The sequence below is a fragment of the Salmo trutta genome, chromosome 33 (assembly GCF_901001165.1).
Source record: "Salmo trutta chromosome 33, fSalTru1.1, whole genome shotgun sequence".
NCBI lineage: Eukaryota > Metazoa > Chordata > Actinopteri > Salmoniformes > Salmonidae > Salmo > Salmo trutta.
The window spans coordinates 14,517,288-14,537,486 of NC_042989.1; the positions used below are offsets into that span (position 1 = coordinate 14,517,288).

At 44.4% G+C, this 20,199-nt stretch overlaps 2 protein-coding genes and 1 long non-coding RNA gene across 5 annotated transcripts in view; all 3 read left to right on the plus strand.

Moving 5' to 3' along the window:
* Positions 1-4,059, plus strand: part of aqr (aquarius intron-binding spliceosomal factor) — a 58,146-nt gene extending 54,087 nt beyond the window's left edge. For 2 of the 3 annotated variants that reach the window (XM_029729878.1, XM_029729877.1), the window contains exons 33-35: positions 241-415; positions 1,696-1,809; positions 3,486-4,059. In XM_029729878.1, the coding sequence (XP_029585738.1) occupies positions 241-415; positions 1,696-1,809; positions 3,486-3,824 (628 nt within the window). In that variant the 3' untranslated portion in view covers positions 3,825-4,059. The remainder of the gene's footprint in view (positions 1-240; positions 416-1,695; positions 1,810-3,485) is intronic. The other variant, XM_029729879.1, reaches the window with a different exon arrangement.
* A 1,299-nt stretch (positions 4,060-5,358) lies between these two features.
* Positions 5,359-9,498, plus strand: LOC115172437 (uncharacterized). The gene is made up of 2 exons (XR_003871435.1): positions 5,359-5,890; positions 7,275-9,498. It is a non-coding gene; the product is annotated as an uncharacterized LOC115172437 (long non-coding RNA).
* Positions 9,499-15,263: 5,765 nt separating this feature from the next.
* On the plus strand, positions 15,264-19,616 carry LOC115172438 (actin, alpha cardiac muscle 1). Its single transcript, XM_029729880.1, has 7 exons — positions 15,264-15,333; positions 16,099-16,241; positions 16,444-16,768; positions 16,849-17,010; positions 17,587-17,778; positions 18,726-18,907; positions 19,167-19,616. The coding sequence occupies exons 2-7, from the start codon at positions 16,113-16,115 to the stop codon at positions 19,308-19,310; spliced, it is 1,134 nt and encodes a 377-aa protein (XP_029585740.1). The 5' UTR covers positions 15,264-15,333; positions 16,099-16,112; the 3' UTR covers positions 19,311-19,616.
* Positions 19,617-20,199: the final 583 nt, after the last annotated feature.

The following is a 20,199-nucleotide window of genomic DNA, read 5'->3' on the forward strand; positions in this document are numbered from 1 at the left end:
TTTGTATTTATCCTCACCTTTGCCGCCTTATCTTTCTTTAAAGACTCTACTCCTGCTCTCATCTCTGTCCCTTTAGAAATGTATTTTTCTCACCCACTTGCTTTGGGAGTGGAATGGCTGTGTAGATAGTGTATAAGCTTGTGATTTATAGGCTAAATGCGCCAAGTGGTTTAAAATGTAATATTTCTCTCTCACTCCCCCTTCCTCCTCTCCCCCCTCCCTCCCTCGCTCTCTCCACAGGGATGTGAGACGGTTGGTAGTAGCCATGTCCAGGTCCAGACTTGGCCTCTACATCTTTGGACGGGTCAGTCTGTTCCAGAACTGCTTTGAACTGACTCCTGCCTTCAACCAGCTCACTGCCAGACCCATGAAGCTCCACATCAGACCCAATGAATACTACACACAGGGACAGCCTGTGAGTACATACACAATCACACACATAGACAAACGAATACACACACGCAAGCATGCAAGCTTGAATATGTGTTCATACACACTATCAGGCACATGCACACTCAGGCACAACTACACACAAAACAATTGGACTCAAACACTTTCTCACACACAGACATTTCTATGCAGTACCCTTTCCAGCTCCTGCATAGTACATACCCCTTCATCCCCACTGCAGCCTAATCCTGCCTGTCTGAATTCTCAATGGATGGAGTGATCGCCCCCCCCCTCGTTCTATCCAGCCTCTTACCCACCGGCCCAGTCAGTTAACACCATTCAGGTAAAGGTAGACTGTGACAGACAGGGGGGAAACAGTCTATTATTAACCCCCAAAGGTCACCAGGCAAAGCCAGTCTACCCCAACCCATACCCCCTCCAGGATAGTGCTAGACGGTGTACACACACACACTGGCACAAGAGCTCCAGTTCCCGGGGGGGACAGTTCTTCTAGGCGCGCACATGTGCCCAGCTTGACCTATCAGAAGAGTGCCGTCCCGGACACTCCACTTTCCACTGTCTTTCCCATCCGTCTCTGAGCCTTACTCATTCTAGACAATATAATAACACCTATCTGGGACCTGTTGTAAAGCACATAGAGAAATCATGTAATATTCACTTTGTCTATGCTTAGTTGCCCTTGACGACATGATAGTGAAACGTGATTTGGCTAATGTATAGTTATTGTAATGCTGTGGGTGAGTTGCACTTAACTGTTTCCCTTTAACTTGCAGTAAAATAGTTTTAAGGGGAAACAGTTAAGCGCAACTCACCCACAGACTTTACTGCGCGCCCACTGGTTGAATCAATGTGGAATAGACGTTGAATTTACATCTGTTCCTAGTGGGCAGTCTTGTTTTGCAATGCGGCAGCTCCCTGCTCCCACCACACACACACACACACAGCCCAGTGGACCGCTGCAATGCCAGAGTAGTACTTATGTTTAGGGGGAATTCATTAATGCAGCTGAGAGAATATTCAACTCACCCACCAGGCTCTGTCTTCCTATTTGCATATTCCCTTTCTCTCTCTCTCTCTCTCTCTCTCTCTCTCTCTCTCTCTCTCTCTCTCTCTCTCTCTCTCTCTCTCTCTCACTCACTCACTCACTCACTCACTCACTCACTCACTCACTCACTCACTCTCACACCGTAGGCGCATTAATAGTAAGTGGTCTAAACTAATCGATTTGATGAGGACTGAAGGGAGAAATGAATAAACCGTAAACCATCTCTCCCCCTCCTCCAGAGAGAGCCTCGTTCATCCCAGCTCGACCAGGTGATCAAGAACATGCCGGAGATGGCCAACCTGGTCTACAACATGTACATACACATGATCCAGAGCACCCAGCAGTACAGACAGGTAACTACTGACCTCACTCCACCCAGCAGTACAAACAGGTAACTACTGACCTCACTACACCCAGCAGTACAGACCGGTAACTACTGACCTCACTACACCCAGCGGTACAGACAGGTAACTACTGACCTCACTCCACCCAGCAGTACAGACAGGTAACTACTGACCTCACTACACCCAGCGGTACAGACAGGTAACTACTGACCTCACTCCACCCAGCGGTACAGACAGGTAACTACTGACCTCACTACACCCAGCGGTACAGAAAGGTAACTACTGACCTCACTCCACCCAGCGGTACAGACAGGTAACTACTGACCTCACTCCACCCAGCAGTACAGACAGGTAACTACTGACCTCACTCCACCCAGCAGTACAGACAGGTAACTACTGACCTCACTCCACCCAGCAGTACAGACAGGTAACTACTGACCTCGCTCCACCCAGCAGTACAGACAGGTAACTACTGACCTCGCTCCACCCAGCGGTACAGACAGACGGGTAACTACTGACCTCGCTCCACCCAGCGGTACAGACAGACGGGTAACTACTGACCTCGCTCCACCCAGCGGTACAGACAGACGGGTAACTACTGACCTCGCTCCACCCAGCGGTACAGACAGACGGGTAACTACTGACCTCGCTCCACCCAGCGGTACAGACAGACGGGTAACTACTGACCTCGCTCCACCCAGCGGTACAGACAGACGGGTAACTACTGACCTCGCTCCACCCAGCGGTACAGACAGACGGGTAACTACTGACCTCGCTCCACCCAGCGGTACAGACAGATGGGTAACTACTGACCTCGCTCCACCCAGCGGTACAGACAGACGGGTAACTACTGACCTCGCTCCACCCAGCGGTACAGACTGAGTACAGGCTAATAGTCCAGCAGTGAAAGATGCACCTAGCTCCTCCAATGTCACCTATCATTTTATTTACCCACACCTGAGACCGGTTAATACTGGTTCTCACAAACACACCTGCTCCAATACAACCTCTTACAGTAATTCATCCAGGTCTTAAGTATCTTTATCCCTCATCTGTTTTTAGGGTCTGTAACTTGTTAAACTTTTTAATGCAGTGGTGGAAATAGGTCAGATGTAAGAGAATTGTTTTAGTTCTGCATGCCGAGCCTTAACAGGCCACGAGCCTAACATTTTAGATGAGGGAACCAGAATGAGTTTTAATTAAAAGAGCAGTGCATTCTTCTGTTTGACACCGTGGGGAGTGGATAAAGGAGGGGGATAACGGGTGATGCTAAGCTACCCCACCCCTCTTATCCCCCGCCTAAAGTGGCAGGGCTGCAGTGGAGAGGCAACTTTTGTTTTCCAAACATAACAGGGAGACGTGTGCCCCTCCCTAACCTGTCCCTAAGGCATGTGCATGGATTCTGTCCTCAACCAGAGAGAGCAAGAGAAGGAAGGAATGAGAGCAAAAGCAATAGAGACAGGAGGACAGAGGGGGGGAGAGTGAGACATGAGATGAGCAGTGATAGAAATTGTTTTCTTGGTACAGCATGGAAAATCTGTTAGGGTCTTGTGTCTGAGACATTTTGTCATGAATTCAAGATATGAACATTTTAATAAATGTAGGAATGATATGGTGACACCCTGCTTACATACACCCACATTCCTCACCTTCCTCTCTTTCCCTGTGTTCTCTTCCATGCCCAGCAACAGCAGAAGCTCCTACCTCCCCCTCGGCAGACCCAGGCAGAGGAGGACCAAGCCGAGACCCCAGTTGAAGTGGAGAAGCAGGAAGAGACCCCAGTTGAAGTGGAGAACCAGGAAGAGACCCCAGTTGAAGTGGAGAACCAGGAAGAGACCCCAGTTGAAGTGGAGAACCAGGAAGAGACACCGATGGAGCAGGAGCCCTCAGGGGAGGCCGGCACAGAGAAGGTGCCAGAGGAGACACCAGAGAAGGTGCCAGAGGAGCACCCCAAAATGCCAGAGCACCCTGGCCGAGATAGCGACAGTGATGGAGAGGAGAGTGACGAAGCGGAAGCACCTTAGAGTGGGGCCTCTCTGTGGGCCTCTGCACTGCTTTATCTGCCATAGAGGGGGCCAGAACTGGACTGTCCCTTAGAAAAGAGCTTGGAGCTAAAATGATTATCCTGTTTTTGAATTTTTTTTCTACTGAAGCCGTGAAGATCTCTTGAGAAGCCTTGAGGATAATGTTTAATTCGATTTTCCGAAATGGTCTGTTTTGTAATCGATACTTTTTTAGTAAAATAATTCTCAATGTGAATGCAGTCTTGAGTTTTTAATTTTCTACATACATTTACAGACACCCAGCCATCCTATTTAAGCCTTGTTCAACTCTCCCTGTCGTGTTACTCTTCCAGTCTACACACTCCCATTCTGCCCCGCCCTCAGACAGCGTCACTGTCATCTGTCAATCTTATTGGCTCGCCCAATAGCGTCTGGACAAGTTGACGCTAAGCTGGATTTATAGGTCAGTCACCGTGCACATGAAGCCACGGGGGGAGAGAAGCCCGTACATCAGACATACTGTATCACTCACAACTCCACTCAAATCATCAGTGTCCATATCCGTATTTGGAAACAAATGGACACAGTGGCATACAGTTCACTGAGATTTTGGTGGTGGATTAGAGCCTACCCTGCCCTGAATCCCATTTCTAGCCTCCTTGGCCCTGGTGGTGAAGAGGCCACAGCCTGCAGGCTCAAAACACAGACTGGGAATTTAGGCATTATCATGCACCAGAGCTTAACTAGCTGTTACATACGTCAGGCTAGCCTGTAACCCTCTCCCCAAGCTACACTCCCACTGTCTGAGAGGAGAGATCGCGTCCATAGCTGCTCAAGTCACAGTACAGTCATGGTGATTCAACACACCTGAACGCAGCCAAGCTAGAGAACCAGTAGTGCTTAGATTAAGGGAAATGGTTATCATTGAGAGCAATGTATGTAATACGATTATACAGTTTTGTTTCAGTGTACAGGTGTCATCTTCAAAGGCTGTTTAGACATTCAAAAAAATGTTAATGTTTGATTTCAAAGCCTCTGCGACATCAAAGCAGATGTACTCTAGTCAGCCTAGAATAGATTTCTCTTATGTGTCAGTTATACACTGAGTGTACAAAACATTAGGAACACCTGCTCTTTCCATGACAGACTGATCAGGTGAATCTAGGTGAAAGCTATGATCCCTTATTAATGTCACTTGTTAAATCTACTTCAATCAGTGTAGATGAAGAGGAGGAGACGGGTTAAAAAAGGATTTTTAAGCCTTGAGACATGGATTGTGTATGTGTGCCATTCGGAGAGTGAATGGGCAAGACAAAAAATGTGTGCCTTTTGAACGGGGTGTGGTGGTTGGTGCCAGGGGCACCGGTTTGAGTGTGTCAAGAACTGCAATGCTGCTGGGTCTTTCACGGTCAACAGTTTCCCGTGTGTATCAAGAATGGTCCACCACCCAAAGGACATCCAGCCAACATGACACAAATGTGGGAAGCATTAGTCAACAAGGGCCAGCATCCCTGTGGAACGCTTTTGACACCTTGTAGTCCATGTCCCGATTTAATGAGGCTGTTCTGATGGCAAAAGGGGTGCTCAATATTAGGAAGGTGTTCCTAATGTTTTGTACACAGTTTAAATCATAAACAATTACAGGGTTAATTAATTAAATTGTTATTTGTATAATAAATATTCCCTTACAACTAGACTTGTCCCATAAATCCCCAGTTTCTTCTCTGCGTTGGTTCTGCATGTGCAGTGCAACACACTTTTTAAACCTACAACCAGGATTTGTTTTATTGCGCAACCTATCCATGAATGCACACATTGTGTCATAGCCTCCCTCTAGAAAACAAATGACCAATTATCTTTATCTCGAGCTGTCGTCCCTGGCATTCAGTTTCCCCTAGCAGAGCCTACCTTGTTGCAGTAAATTAGCGTTAACTGGGAGGAAGAGGCCACTCATACAGACTGACTTTACTTGGCTTTGGCAGCTCCAAGCAGGAACAAAACTGAGACGGGTATATCCATTCCACAGGCAAGGAGGAAAAACAGGCTCACACTTTCTCAAAGAACTCTCAAACTTCCCACATCTGAAGGTGAACATGTCTTTTATACTCACTCCACAGGTACTCTCCACAATATGACTTTACATAGCTCTACTGCGCAGAGCTTAATGGCTTTCTACTTGTTAACCGTTAACTGCTATTGGTTGATGTGTCACAATCACTAACTGCATGCAGTATAACAGTGCTATGCATTTGTCTGTGTGCAGAGGAAGTACTGTGACTGCACTTCTCTACGTCTTTTAAGGGTCTTTTGTAGAAGGTGAATTTAAAAGACACAAAGGTATGACAGTAAACTGTTAGAGAGATGATTTGATGCTGTAATTTCTGTACTTTTCTGTTCTCATGTTTTTCTTCAGGCATGGTTAAATGTTTTCATATTGCTTCAAAATATGAAAGCAACTTTTATTGCCCATCTTACCCTAAATTGTTGAAATAGTCAATGGATTCTGGGAAAAGTAGTGTTTTTGGAATGCTAATATTGTCTCGTGTTTTTAATACACTGTAAAGGGCGTTCCCTGAAGCACGAGACAACCTCGAGATTAACCAGGGCAGCTGATCTCATCACACGGTCTGTCTCGCCACAACAGGATATTGCACAGAACAGACAAGGAAGAGGGGAGGAAAGTGTACAATATACCTCATAAAACTGAAATAGCCTTGCTAATCGATCAGATCGTTGGCTTTTGAACGAGTCAGTCTGACAGTTCCTACTTCAGCTACTGAGCTCTTGGAAGATTTTCTTTTGGATAAGACCACGGATTGAATACAATTTAAGTTTATACTTTTTGCATCTGCAGTTAAAGACCAATGAGTGTTATATACACTGACTGCAAATGAATCCTTAGCGCTTGCTGTTCACTGCCACTTTGAGCAGTGTCAGGTCCACTAAATCTTCTGTAGGGAAGGCATAGACTCACTGTTGACCCCAGCGGGTAGGGAGCGTGGTGATAGCGGGGAGTGTCGAGTACATCCACATCAACTGGGCCGGCACATTCAATCTGATCATCTCCAATTACAGATGGGAGTGTCAGAGTTTATATACTGTGATTGAATCACCATGGATGGGACCCGATACACTGGGCGTCTGATCTGAAGTCTGGGAGCCATTGATATTTGTATGGGTGATGTATAGATGGGATTATGCAAATCTAATCATCTGAAGGGATATTAATCATCTCTGATCACATGGGGAGGGGAACAGCTCTGGCAATATAAACATTACTGTTTACCTATTCTTTTTTTATGAGAAATCAATACAATAGACAAGTTTGGCTAACAATTTCTTATTTCTGTCAACTCTGCAAATTCCATCTTTGTGTGATGCAGGTTGCCTATTGTTTGTATTCATGATTGATTTGCTAACGGAATGAAAAATGTAAATCTTTTTCCCCTTCTCCTCTTCTCTTTGTCCCAGACTAGGATGGCCAGTTGCGGGTCGTGTTTCTGGAGCATTGTGTGGCTGGTGATTTTACTGATCATAGGCTGGCCCCTCAGTATCTTACTCGGGGGGCTCTATGGCCTCATCACCCCCCTGACCACCTGTGTGGGCCTGGACCGCCTGTCAGACCTGCTCCTGGAGGGGGCCAACCTGGGTCGGACCTGTGCCCAGAACATGAAACACGGCAAGGCAGTGTGCTGAGACCGGTCCTGGTCCTGACTGCTGGTTTTGGTCCTGTCACCGTGGAAACAGACAGAGGAAGAGTCTGTTACTGTTCATGCCAAAGGCCATTGTGTTATTGTTCGTCTTGTCACGTTATTGAGGTGTTAATATAAGTTCAAAGCCAAAACACAAGGAAAACTTCACTTACCAAACTTTTAACAAAATGATTATGCTCGCTCTATAAAAGTGCTATTAACAGTGGATATTTTTGGGGGGGTTTGTCTATTCTACAACTTGAAATACAGATACTTTGTATTAATAGCCTGAATTTGCTGATTTTAATTCATGATGACATCCTGCACAGTGCAGATAAGAATGTTCTAAAGCTTAACTTTAGCAGTAGAGCAGTTATGGATTTAAACTAAAAGTCATACAATTATTTTGAACTTGCATAGTGTTTATTGATCGAATTGTCATTAGACAGAAAATAAAATGTCTGCCTGTCTCTAATATTTTACATAGGAATATCTCTGCATTGTCAATCCTCAGAAACATTTTCAGACTGAAGTGGAAGATTTAAATTGCACTTTTCAAGTTTACAAGCTCTCTATTTCTCCACCTCGAAATGAGGTAGTACATTGTGGAATTCCAACTACTGGTCCACTTCTCTTACCTTAGGGTTAACTACAAACTTTAAAATGAAGTTTCAGTTCTCTCTGTTTGACTATACACTAAGCCTTGTCTCACGGCTTATAAATCATCCTCTAACCTGTCTCCTCCCCTTCATCTACACTAATTGAAGGTGATTTAACAAGTGGCATCAATAAGGGATCATAGCTTTCACCTGGTCAGTCTAGTTCATGGAAAGTGCAGGTGTTAATGTTTTGTGTGCTCAGTGTACATGAGAAGATAATGTAGAGATGGCCATATGCAGTAATTGGAAATGTATGCCAAATAAGGATAGTGCCAACTCATCAGCGTTTCTTTGCTTATTGGGAAGGTTTTGGTGTGAACTTGTTAGATGATGAGAACAGATGGAAATCTGGATGAAGTCCTGTAACATATTTTGATGCACTGTGAATGTCAGATACTCTAGGCTCTCCCTCAATAAAGTGCTGAGATTTATGGGTCTATCAGCAATCATAAATGTTCAACTTCGACCCTTCGACGTGAAATGCAGAAATTGCAGAATTCAGTAACTGGGGATAACATGTAAGAATAAGCATTACCTCTCTAAACTATGATAGGTTGCCATTTTTAATTGCCTATTGGCGAATTCAAATTCTCAGAAAGGATTACCTTATGTCACCTTTCAATGAGCTTTATTTTTTTCTCAAACTATGTGATTTGGATCTTTCCTCATAGCACAGACGAAGTTCCTTCTCTCAGTGAAAGTCAGCATCACCTTGACTTTTGTTTAAAAAGCCCACTCCGGCACCATAGTTCAGCAAGCAATTGAAAGGTCCACCAGAGATGCCATCCTTTCATCTCTTCGTGCTCTCATGCAATTGGGACATGAAAGAGACGAAACTTGAAAAATAGCTCCAGTTCAAAGGAAATGCACAGAGAACACAAGGTCAGAGTGGAGAAAGAGAGTGGAACATTCCAACTTTTCAAGCACATCTATCAGGAAGTTCACTTTTGCGAAACCTGCGTCATGCTTAAACCATTCATCATGGACAATTCCCCCTTCAAGAATAAAAGCAAGAGTAAATGCACACTGAAGGATGATGCATTTAAATGAATTGCAGAGCTATGAAAGTCCAATTGAAACAGTGGGTTATGCTGGCATGAGTAATACAAATTATTGGTAAATTCCTCTATTATAGATGAAGTACCTTTATAGTTTTTGTCTCCTTAAAATTCTTCCCCATCTTGTTTTGATTGACACAATGCATCAATTTCAAAAAAATAGCCCAGGTTATACTTTAAAATCCCTATTAGGATGTATCCAAAACACTCCTGCTGAGTGTAGCCTTTGCCATTACCAAAACCAGGGGAGCTATATGCATTTGTAGATTAAACTATTCAAATGTAATTCATGAAAGATTTGTCTTTTTTCCAAAGCACTATTTAAACTCATTTTCTCGCTCTCACTTTTGACTGATACACATTGTGACAATAATTCTCTAATGCTTTTTATATGGGGAGTTCTAATCTTTGCAAAAATTCCTTTGAAATAAGATGTATGCTTCCCAAAATCTTAGTGAAATATTTATGCGAGTGCCATATGAGACCTAGTTAGGTAGATTTTTTTTCTCCCAAAAGTCCTGGGGGCAGAAAACAACTTGCCAAAAACTGCCTGATTTTAAGTTTGTCTTTTTTCCATCTCCCAGAAGTCTTGGCAGGGGATGAGGCTTGGTTGGCTGGAGCAGCCTAGGCATGGAAGCCAAGCTGACAGCGTCGTGCTGAGAGGCTGCATGTGAGAGGAAGCGAGAGAGAAGGAGGCGGGGTAGAGAGCAAAGGAGAGAGAAAGATAGGGAAGGGGAAGACTGAGGGGAGATGGAAGAGAAAAAGGAGGGAGGAAGAGCGAGAAAGAGAGAGAAGCTGAGAGAAAGATAAAGGAGAGAGAGGGAAGAGATTCGGCTGGGCTGGTGAATATTTTTGGGGGGTGTGAGATTGGAGATGGAAAAAGACCGGCGTGCCTCGCTGGGAAGAAACCTGGGTGGCTCAGAGAAAGGATATATGTGGCTCAGCATCCAATTAACCCCATACTGCTTTGTAATTTCACCCTCTCACACACAAAAAAATACAGGGATACTCCTGTACTGTTAACTCAGGGAATGTCAAAGTTGGCCACCTCTCAAAGGGAGAGGAGAGTGTGGTATGCTAACCTGTGTCTGTGCAGTGCACCAACAGGAGCTCACAAACTCATCACAAATGGGGTTTGCTTGTGCTGATGGTTGTCTTTATACTGGAGTAATGTATCTTATGAACCTGTGTGTTATTAATGTGTAATAATTAAGCATTAAGGCATGAGGGGGGCCTTATACCACAGCTAAGGGCTCTTATGCACGACACAATACGGAATGCCTGGATACAGCCCTTAGCCGTGGTATATTGGCCATATACCACAAACCCATTGTGTCATGCATAAGAATAGCCCTAAGCCGTGGTATATTAGCCATATACCACACCTCCTCGGGCCTTATTGATGAATTATACAGTTGAAGTCGGAAGTTTACATACACCTTAGCCAAATACATTTAAACTCAGTTTTTCACAATTCCTGACATTTAATCCTAGTAAACATTCCCTGTCTTAGGTCAGTTAGGATCACCACTTTATTTTAAGAATGTAATATGTCAGAATAATAGTAGAAGGAATGATTTATTTCAGCTTTTATTTCTTTCATCACATTCCCAGTGGGTCAGAAGTTTACATACACTCAATTAGTATTTGGTAGCATTGCCTTTCAATTGTTTAACTTGGGTCAAATGTTTCCGGTAGCCTTCCACAAGCTTCCAACAATAAGTTGGGTGAATTTTTGCCCATTCCTCCTGACAGAGCTGGTGTAACTGAGTCAGGTTTATAGGCCTCCTTGCTTGCACATGGTTTTTCAGTTCTGCCCACAAATTTTCTATAGCATTGAGGTCAGGGCTTTGTGATGGCCACTCCAATACCTTGACTTTGTTGTCCTTAAGCCATTTTGCCACAACTTTGGAAGTATGCTTGGGGTCAATGTCCATTTGGAAGACCCATTTGCGACCAAGCTTTAACTTCCTGACTGATGTCTTGAGATGTTGCTTCAATATATCCACATAATTTTCCTACCTCATGATGCCATCTATTTTGTGAAGTGCACCAGTCCTTTTTGCAGCAAAGCACCCCCACAATATGATGCTGCCACCCCCGTGCTTCACGGTTGGGATGGTGTTCTTCGGATTGTAAGCTTCCCCCTTTTTCCTCCAAACATAACGATGGTCATTATGGCCAAACAGTTCTATTTTTGTTTCATCAGACCAGAGGACATTTCTACAAAAAGTATGATCTTTATCCCCATGTGCAGTTGCAAACCGTAGTCTGTCTTTTTTATGGCAGTTTTGGAGCAGTGGCTTCTTCCTTGCTGAGCGCCCTTTCGGGTTATGCCGATATAGGAACCGTACCTGTTTCCTCCAGCATCTTCACAAGGTCCTTTGCTGTTGTTCTGGGATTTATTGGCACTTTTTGCACCAAAGTACGTTCATCTCTAGGAGACAGAACGCGTCTCCTTCCTGAGCGGTATGGCGGCTGCGTTGTCACATGGTGTTTATACTTGCGTACTATTGTTTGTACAGATGAACGTGGTACCTTCAGGTATTTGGAAATTGTTCCCAAGGATTAACCAGACTTGTGGAGGTCTCCAATTTCTTTTCTGAGGTTTTGGCAGATTTTTTGGGATTTTCCCATGATGTCAAGCAAAGAGGCACTGAGTTTGAAGGTAGACCTCGAAATACATCCACAGGTACACCTACAATTGACTCAAATGATGTCAATTAGCCTATCAGAAGCTTCTAAAGCCATGACATAATTCTCTGGAATTTACCAAGCTGGTTAAAGGCACAGTCAACTTGCTGTATGTAAACTTCTGACCCACTGGAATTGTGATAGTGATTATAAGTGAAATAATCTGTCTGTAAACAATTGTTGGAAAAATGATTTATATCATGCACAAAGTAATGTCCTAATCGACTTGTCAAAACTATAGTTTGTTAACAAGACATTTGGGGAGTGTTTGAAAAACAAGTTTTAATGATTCCAACCTAAGTGTATGTAAACTTCCGACTTCAACTGTATAACCGGAGGTTTGAGCCCTGAATATTGATTGGCTGAAAGCTGTGGTGTTTCAGACCGTGTACCACGGGTATGACCATTTTTTATTTATTTTTTCTAATTACTTTGGTAACCAGTTTATAATAGCAATAAGGCACCTTGGTGGTTTGTGGTATATGGCCAATATACCACCACTAAGGGATGTATCCATGCACTCCGTGTTGCGTTGTGCATAAGAACAGCCCTTAGCCGTCGTATATTAGCCATATACCACACCTCCTCGGGCCTCATTGATTAATTATAATACGTGCAGAACATACATTATGTAAGCATTAACTGTATGTAAACTATAGCTTTAATTAAAGATGGTGCATGTTTACAAAGTATGAAGCACGACAAGCTGTGAGCTTTGAACACGCTTTCTGGAAATTAGTTCAGAATTATACAATACATTCTTGGTCTTATTCCCGATTAGCTTTTCCTTGTCAACCTGCTTTTCTCTTACTTGATGAATATGGATGCTGTTGTAGGCATGCCAGTTCTTTCATATTTAATAAATAGGTTTGTTTTGGTGGACTGCACTTGGGGTGAGGATCTGTTTATCTTTCTATCTATCCAAGAACATAACATCAAAACATTATTTATTCATTTTATTCAAATATTACCTTGGTAACAAATGCTCATCAGTTACTTACTCTGTTCAGTGCTCCGCTTATCTGTGCTTTTAAACCCGTTCATTGATTTCATTTCCACATGTGAAAATGTGTTGGAATCATCCGGTGTGTGTTGTTCATAGCAGCTCTAATGCCATGGTGCACCAGTACCTTCTCCAGGTTAGAAGGCCTGAAGCAAAAACATGTCCAAGACAATCCCGTTGGTCCTCAGTTCAGAGTTGTGTGGGAAAGGACTAAATGCTTTCATAGTATATGTATTGAACCAGTTCTGATTAACTGTTAAAAACTGAAACACAGTGAGTTGCATCTTATGGAACCAATCTTGCTCAATCTATTGTGAAAGGACATATAAAGCATTACGCAAAAGATGTCCTTCGGGGGTGTGAATTGGGGCCTTTACATTTGTTTATTATTATTAGTCATTCCCAATGGAAATCAAATCGACTCACTTTTGCTCGACAGTTTGGCCCCTATGATTGTGGTTTCAGTCCCCCAAAAAAACTTGTTTCTCCTTCAGGGTGTGTGATTGAGGTGGCACAGGAAATATGATAGTGTCATGTTTATTTAGCCTCAATGACTACTGCTAATGTGGAAATCTCAGTATGTGAATATTTGAGCAGCTTCCAACGTGTCTCTTCCCCTCACTCTGGCACTGCCTCCCGACATGTTGTGCGCTATCGTACCCTTCTCCACTCAGAAAGGATTTTCAGACGAGGATAATAATTCAGTTTAGCCAAACTGAACAGGGGTACGTATGTTCATAGCAAGACAACAATGTTTGAAAACAGGGGCAGAATGATGAGGAAAGCAGGCCGAGGCTAGCGTTCATTATGTAATGTAAAAACAACGAGTAACAACATGAGGACTATGGCTTGGGGTCGGGTGACAGCAGCATATGATTCATGGCTCGTTGTGCCCTTTTTGTGTTTCTTCCTTGTGGTTGACCCCTCCAATGCTCTCAGCCAGTGTTATTTTAGACCAACTTGTTCTTTCTCTGTTTCAAGAGCACAGGCAGTGTCATCTGAAATCTGTAATGTCTTGTCCTTTTAACAAAATATGAAATAGTTCAACACACACAAACTGGTAGTCATGAAAGGAACGCGTATTTCTTCTATTCTGATGTGGAATTTGAATTTGTCAATTCAAAGGCATCCCAAACTTATTTGCTACCATTACATATAAATACATTATTGAAATTGCAGACGGAATGAGTACAGAATTATGCAAATGATATAGTTCATGTTGGCATATAGCCATTATATCACAGCTATCAATAATAATCAAAATGCCTATTGTAGAAAATGATTTACTCAATAACAATAAATAATGCGTTATGGTTATTGATTTATGCAAATCCAATCACCCAAATGTATGAGTTCCACAATTGAAATATCAATTTCTTCTTGGAAACAGACATGAATTAGACAGGCCATGTAGGCCTATACAATGAAAACAGGTTCAACTGAATCATATATTTCACAACTTCAATTTCGTGCTGGTGCTTCACACTGCCTCAATGACTGACCTCTCCCTCTGCTTAAAGAGAATCCAGAATGGTGGGGTTTGGAATTTCTATTCTTAATCATGGAAAACAGCTGCTGGAGCCAGCTGTGTGGCACAAGTGGTCTCCCCATATGCTGCCTGCTGTTTCATCCCATCTTAATGTCTATTGTCTGGGTTACTACTGTAACCTATAACAAGCTTCTTGGCCTTTTCCATGTGCCTCTGTAAATTCCATGTGCAATCGAACTAGTAGCCTATCCATGTACCACATGGAATTAAACGTGTTATCATTATAATCAATCAACCAATGCTAGAATCTGCTTAATTTCCCACAGAATAGGATCAATAGAACAATGTTCTGGGAACTTGCAGCATCAAGATGTCAACTAAGATGTCATTTTAACAATAAGGAATCAATGACTTCACAGTCTTCAATTGACAGGCTGTTTATGTCAGTCCTTGTATTCTAACCTGGTATTTGACATCTGTTGGAAACAGAGTTGTGAGTAGCCCAGTGGAGGCTGGTGGGAGGAGCTATAGGAGGTCAGGCTCATTGTAATGGCTGGAATGGACTGCCTGGAACAGAGTCAAACATGTGGTTTCCATATGTTTGATACTGTTCGATTAATTCCATTCCAGCCTTTACAATTAGCCTGTCCTCCTATAGCTCATCTCACTAGCCTCCTCTGCTGTAGCCTATTGTCCGGCTGACCCGCATTGTCTAGCTGCCCTCATCTTCCTCCCTACATGGGCGTCGGGCAAAGATGCCGCGCGCGGGACTCCCCTCTCCTCACCGTTCCATTAATGGGCACCCGCTTGTCAATGGTGCGAGGGCTACCAAATAAGGAGAAGGTAGCGCACGCTGTCAGAGTATAAATTGGCGCGTCCTCACAGCTCCTTGCCCCTGGTTTTACCCTCAAGGTCTAGCGCACGGTGCTGATCTGGTGAGTAGCGCTAGTTTCATCAGCTCTTCCTCTTGCGTCAAGAGTGAGAAATTACAAGTGTTTTGGAATGACCTCGGAGGACTACAATAATGCTAACCCGACTGGAAAGCTTGTGAATGGAATGCTCTCGTCCGCAACTAACCAACTGGCATCCCCTAACTGGAACTGCGTCAAAGATACAGATTTTTCACCATACACTAATTCTAAGTTTTTCGGCTGCATACATTGTTCTTTTTCAATGCCCATGTGTTATTGTCCCGCGTTTGACATGTGGTTATTGTATACAGACCATGGATAATAGATGGGGACATGGTGTGCCAAGTAACAAATGATGGTGTAGTAGTAGGCTACTAAATTACCACAATGTGAGCTGCATTAACAAGTAAAAATAAGTCAAAATTGGTTGGCATGAAGCATTTGTACAAAAAGTCACTAACCATTAACCTTCTGAATTACAACCATAAATACTTACTAAACTAGGGTCCTCTATAAAATGGATTGACTGAAGAGTAAATCATGTAAAATCAGTATATGATAGTTGCATCCACCCCTTATTTCTACTGATGTGATTCAACTAACAAACCTGCAGTAAACATTGTTCTAAAATATAATGCCCATATATAGCCTAGTATTAATACTTTCATTTCAGTTTGCCGTAGATGCATAATTCATAGCTCAGTTGATTGGAGCGTGGTGCATTGATTGTGCCACATAGGCCAAGCTTAAAATCGTGTGCAAAATGACCATATAGTTCTACCGTTACAGTCAAAGCTGACACAATGTGCGACGACGAGGAGACTACGGCTTTGGTGTGCGACAACGGCTCTGGCCTGGTGAAGGCTGGCTTCGCCGGAGATGATGCACCGCGCGCTGTCTTCCCCTCCATCGTGGGTCGCCCACGTCACCAGGTAGAGTACTTCACCTAAAGCTGCTGTGTGAAAACCAAATAAATAGAGTCAATAAAAAGTGGTTAGGTTATTATTGTCTGTAAAATCACAACATCACGTCGGAACCTTGGAGAGCCATGTGTAAATTCCACTCAGAGGCCATTTGATAGGCGATCATACTCATACGCCACATTGATTCAGACCTATCCTTGCGTTTTCTCAGGGCGTCATGGTCGGTATGGGTCAGAAAGATTCCTACGTTGGTGACGAGGCCCAGAGCAAGAGGGGCATCCTGACCCTGAAGTACCCCATTGAGCACGGCATCATCACCAACTGGGACGACATGGAGAAGATCTGGCATCACACCTTCTACAATGAGTTGCGTGTGGCCCCTGAGGAGCACCCCACCCTGCTGACAGAGGCTCCCCTCAACCCCAAAGCCAACAGGGAGAAGATGACCCAGATCATGTTTGAGACCTTCAACGTCCCCGCCATGTACGTGGCCATCCAGGCCGTCCTGTCCCTTTACGCATCTGGACGTACCACAGGTATGATGGATGGATGAGTAGTCTTCAGCCATGACCACCTGAAAGGTTCAATGCTAACATGTATCACCACACTTTTTCAGGTATTGTCCTTGACTCTGGTGATGGCGTGACCCACAACGTGCCCATCTATGAGGGTTATGCTCTGCCCCATGCCATCATGCGTCTGGATCTGGCCGGTCGCGACCTCACCGACTACCTCATGAAGATCCTGACCGAGCGTGGCTACTCTTTCGTAACTACTGGTACGCACATGGGCAATATTAACCGCATGAGGAATGACAAAAAGCATGATATTTGGCAAAAATGATAAGCCATTGGGGCCTCCCGAGTGGTGCAGTGGTCTGCGCCACTAGAGATTCTGGGTTCGAGTACAGGATCTGTCGCAGCCGGCCGCGACCAGGAGACCCATGGGGCGGCGCACAATTGGCCCAGTGTCGTCCAGGTTAGGGAGGATTTGGCCGGCAGGGATGTCCTTGTCGCATCGCACACTAGCGACTCCTTGTGGTGGGCCGGGCTCAGTGCCCGCAGACACGGTCGCCAGATGTATGGGGTTTCCTCCGATACATTGGTGCGGCAGGCTTCCGGGTTAAGTGGGCATTGTGTCAAGAAGCAGTACGGCTTGGTTGGGCTCTCGACCTTCGCCTCTCCCGAGTCCGTACGGGAGTTGCAGCGATGAGACAGTACTGCAACTACCAGTTGGATACCACAAAATTGGGGAGAAAAAGGGGTAAATTTTTTTGTAAAATCATAAAAGTAAAATGATATGCCACAAATATATTTATCAATAACAATCAAATGCATCACTTGAAACCCAACAGCCGAGCGTGAGATAGTTCGTGACATCAAGGAGAAGCTGTGCTACGTGGCTCTAGACTTCGAGAATGAGATGGCCACCGCTGCCTCCTCCTCCTCCCTGGAGAAGAGCTACGAGCTGCCCGACGGACAGGTCATCACCATCGGTAACGAGAGGTTCCGTTGCCCCGAGACTCTCTTCCAGCCCTCCTTCATTGGTGCGTATTACTGTTCTCCCCAGCCGTTGATATATTGCACACAGTTATCTTAAGTTGAGATAATCATTGTGTAGTAACACATACGACTGCTGTGGATTAGTTTAGACTTCGTTAAGTCATCTATGTGACGTAGGGTAACAGAGCATATGCCTGTGGGTATTTTCACAAAGCAGAATCAATGAATTATCCTGATATCCAGATAGGCTTAACTAAACCCATATTCAGTTTGAGCTTTCATTCATATCTGTATTATATTTAAATCAAAGGTCTTTCTGTGTTAATATAACGTTTTCTGGTTTAGCTGACTAACTTATTGATGCTGCTTTTGAAATACAACCCCAGCATGTGAAGCATGAGCTGTGAATGCTTGTTGAAATACCTACCATAACAAGAGCTTGCAGCTGGTGCTGAGGAGCTGTCCATTTCAGTACCTGTTCACAGCCAACGCTCTAGAGGTCAACTGCCCAACTACTGTATTTTCACAGTTGAAGGTCATAACAAGTGTAGCCTATTTCTCCAGAGAGAGCTGGCTCAGATGGAAAGATAACATCATTGAGGCATCACTACAGACCCGGGTTCAATCCCAGGCTGTGTCACAGCCGGCCGTGACCGGGAGACCCATGAGGCGGCGCACAATTGACCCAGCGTTGTTTGGGTTAGGGGAGGATTTGGCTGGCTGAGATTTCCTTGTCCCATCACACTCTAGTGACTCCTTGTGGCGGACCTGGCGCCTGCAAGCTGACTTTGGTTGCCAGCTGGACGGTGTTTCCTCTGGCACATTGGTGCAGCTGGCTTCCGGGTTAAGCGAGCAGTGTGTAAAGAAGCAGTGCGGCTTGGCAGGGTCGTGTTTCGGAGGACACATGGCTCTCGACCTACGCCTCTCCCAAGTCCGTAGAGGAATTGCAGCGATGGGCAAGACTGATAACATCATTGTCCTTGGTAAACAGGTATGGAATCTGCTGGCATTCACGAAACTACCTACAACAGCATCATGAAGTGTGACATCGACATCCGTAAGGACCTGTATGCCAACAACGTTATGTCTGGTGGTACCACCATGTACCCTGGAATTGCTGACCGTATGCAGAAGGAGATCACAGCTTTGGCCCCTAGCACCATGAAGATTAAGGTAATGTTGATTTAGACATGCTGTTTTAGGATTGTTCTTTATTTTCAATGTTCTATTGCAATGTATTTCCTAAACGGTTTAGTGCTATGGGGCACAACTTTTAAACCCAAAAATGTAACAAAGTCAGCTGTTTTCTTGCCCATTTGAGAGAATGGTCAATTATGTAGATTTTATGCACATAAGAACAGAAACTGTTTTTCACTTTATAAAACACCTTGCTATTAGGCCACTAACCAATGGCACTATCACTTGTTTGTAGATCATCGCTCCCCCTGAGAGGAAGTATTCTGTGTGGATCGGCGGATCCATCCTGGCCTCTCTCTCCACCTTCCAGCAGATGTGGATCAGCAAGCAGGAATATGACGAGGCCGGCCCCTCCATCGTCCACCGGAAGTGCTTCTAATCCCCATGGCCCCTCCTCCACCTTCTCCTCCGCCCCACAGTTACCTCTGCTCCGTCTGCGCTCAACTTAACTTACAGCCCAGGCTCAGGCCCAGGCTCAGGCCCAGGCCCAGGCCCAGGCCCAGGCCCAGGCTCAGGCCCAGGCTCAGGCTCAGGCCCAGGCTCAGGCCCAGGCTCAGGCCCAGGCTCAGGCCCAGGCAGCCTTTCATGTATTGTCGTCATTGACCAGTTTGTTTACACTCAAGTGCAATTTATATGTGGATATGTATAGGTTTATAAATAAACGAGACCCGGGACTTGCAACACACCTTTTTGTGTCTCATTATGGCTTGCGACAGATACACTTCAGTTATCCCCTATAAGGATAGCCTATATGTTTTAGAGGTCACTTATAAATCATGTAGGGAGAGCATGTTTCTTAATCACAATCGCTTATAGCTTAAACCTATAGGCCTATATGACTCTTCAATGACAAAGGTGTCAGGAATGGCACTGTAAAATACCTTGTCCTGTACAGGTGAGCCAGTGGGGAGCATACATGCAAATCAAAAGCATCAAAGAAAAGACAGAAATTGACACTGCATAAATGAAGGACTTGGATTGGTGTGTTTTTGCCTTGTGTTTCATGGGCGTTGTGACTTGTGTATTGGTATGCAGTGTTTGCATTCCTGATGACCTCAAAGCCACCTATGTCTCTATTATTCAAGATCATGTGCTGAGCTTCCCCCCCTCCCCTCTCCCTCTCTTACACACACACACACACGCGCCTTCTCGTCTATCACATCACGTGATGATTCATTGGAAGGTTATGAAAGATTACAGCAGGGAGAGCTAAGGCATCTGATGATCCATTAAACATGCCTGTTCATTGAATAAAAACAGTCACATGA

Excerpts from the sequence above, each read along its gene's own strand:
- LOC115172438 (XM_029729880.1), top strand. The coding sequence starts at position 16,113 with ATGTGCGACGACGAGGAGACTACGGCTTTGGTGTGCGACAACGGCTCT. Across the intron at positions 16,769-16,848 it reads CGCATCTGGACGTACCACAG|GTATTGTCCTTGACTCTGGT; the intron begins GTATGATGGATG and ends ACACTTTTTCAG. Across the intron at positions 17,011-17,586 it reads CTACTCTTTCGTAACTACTG|CCGAGCGTGAGATAGTTCGT; the intron begins GTACGCACATGG and ends GAAACCCAACAG.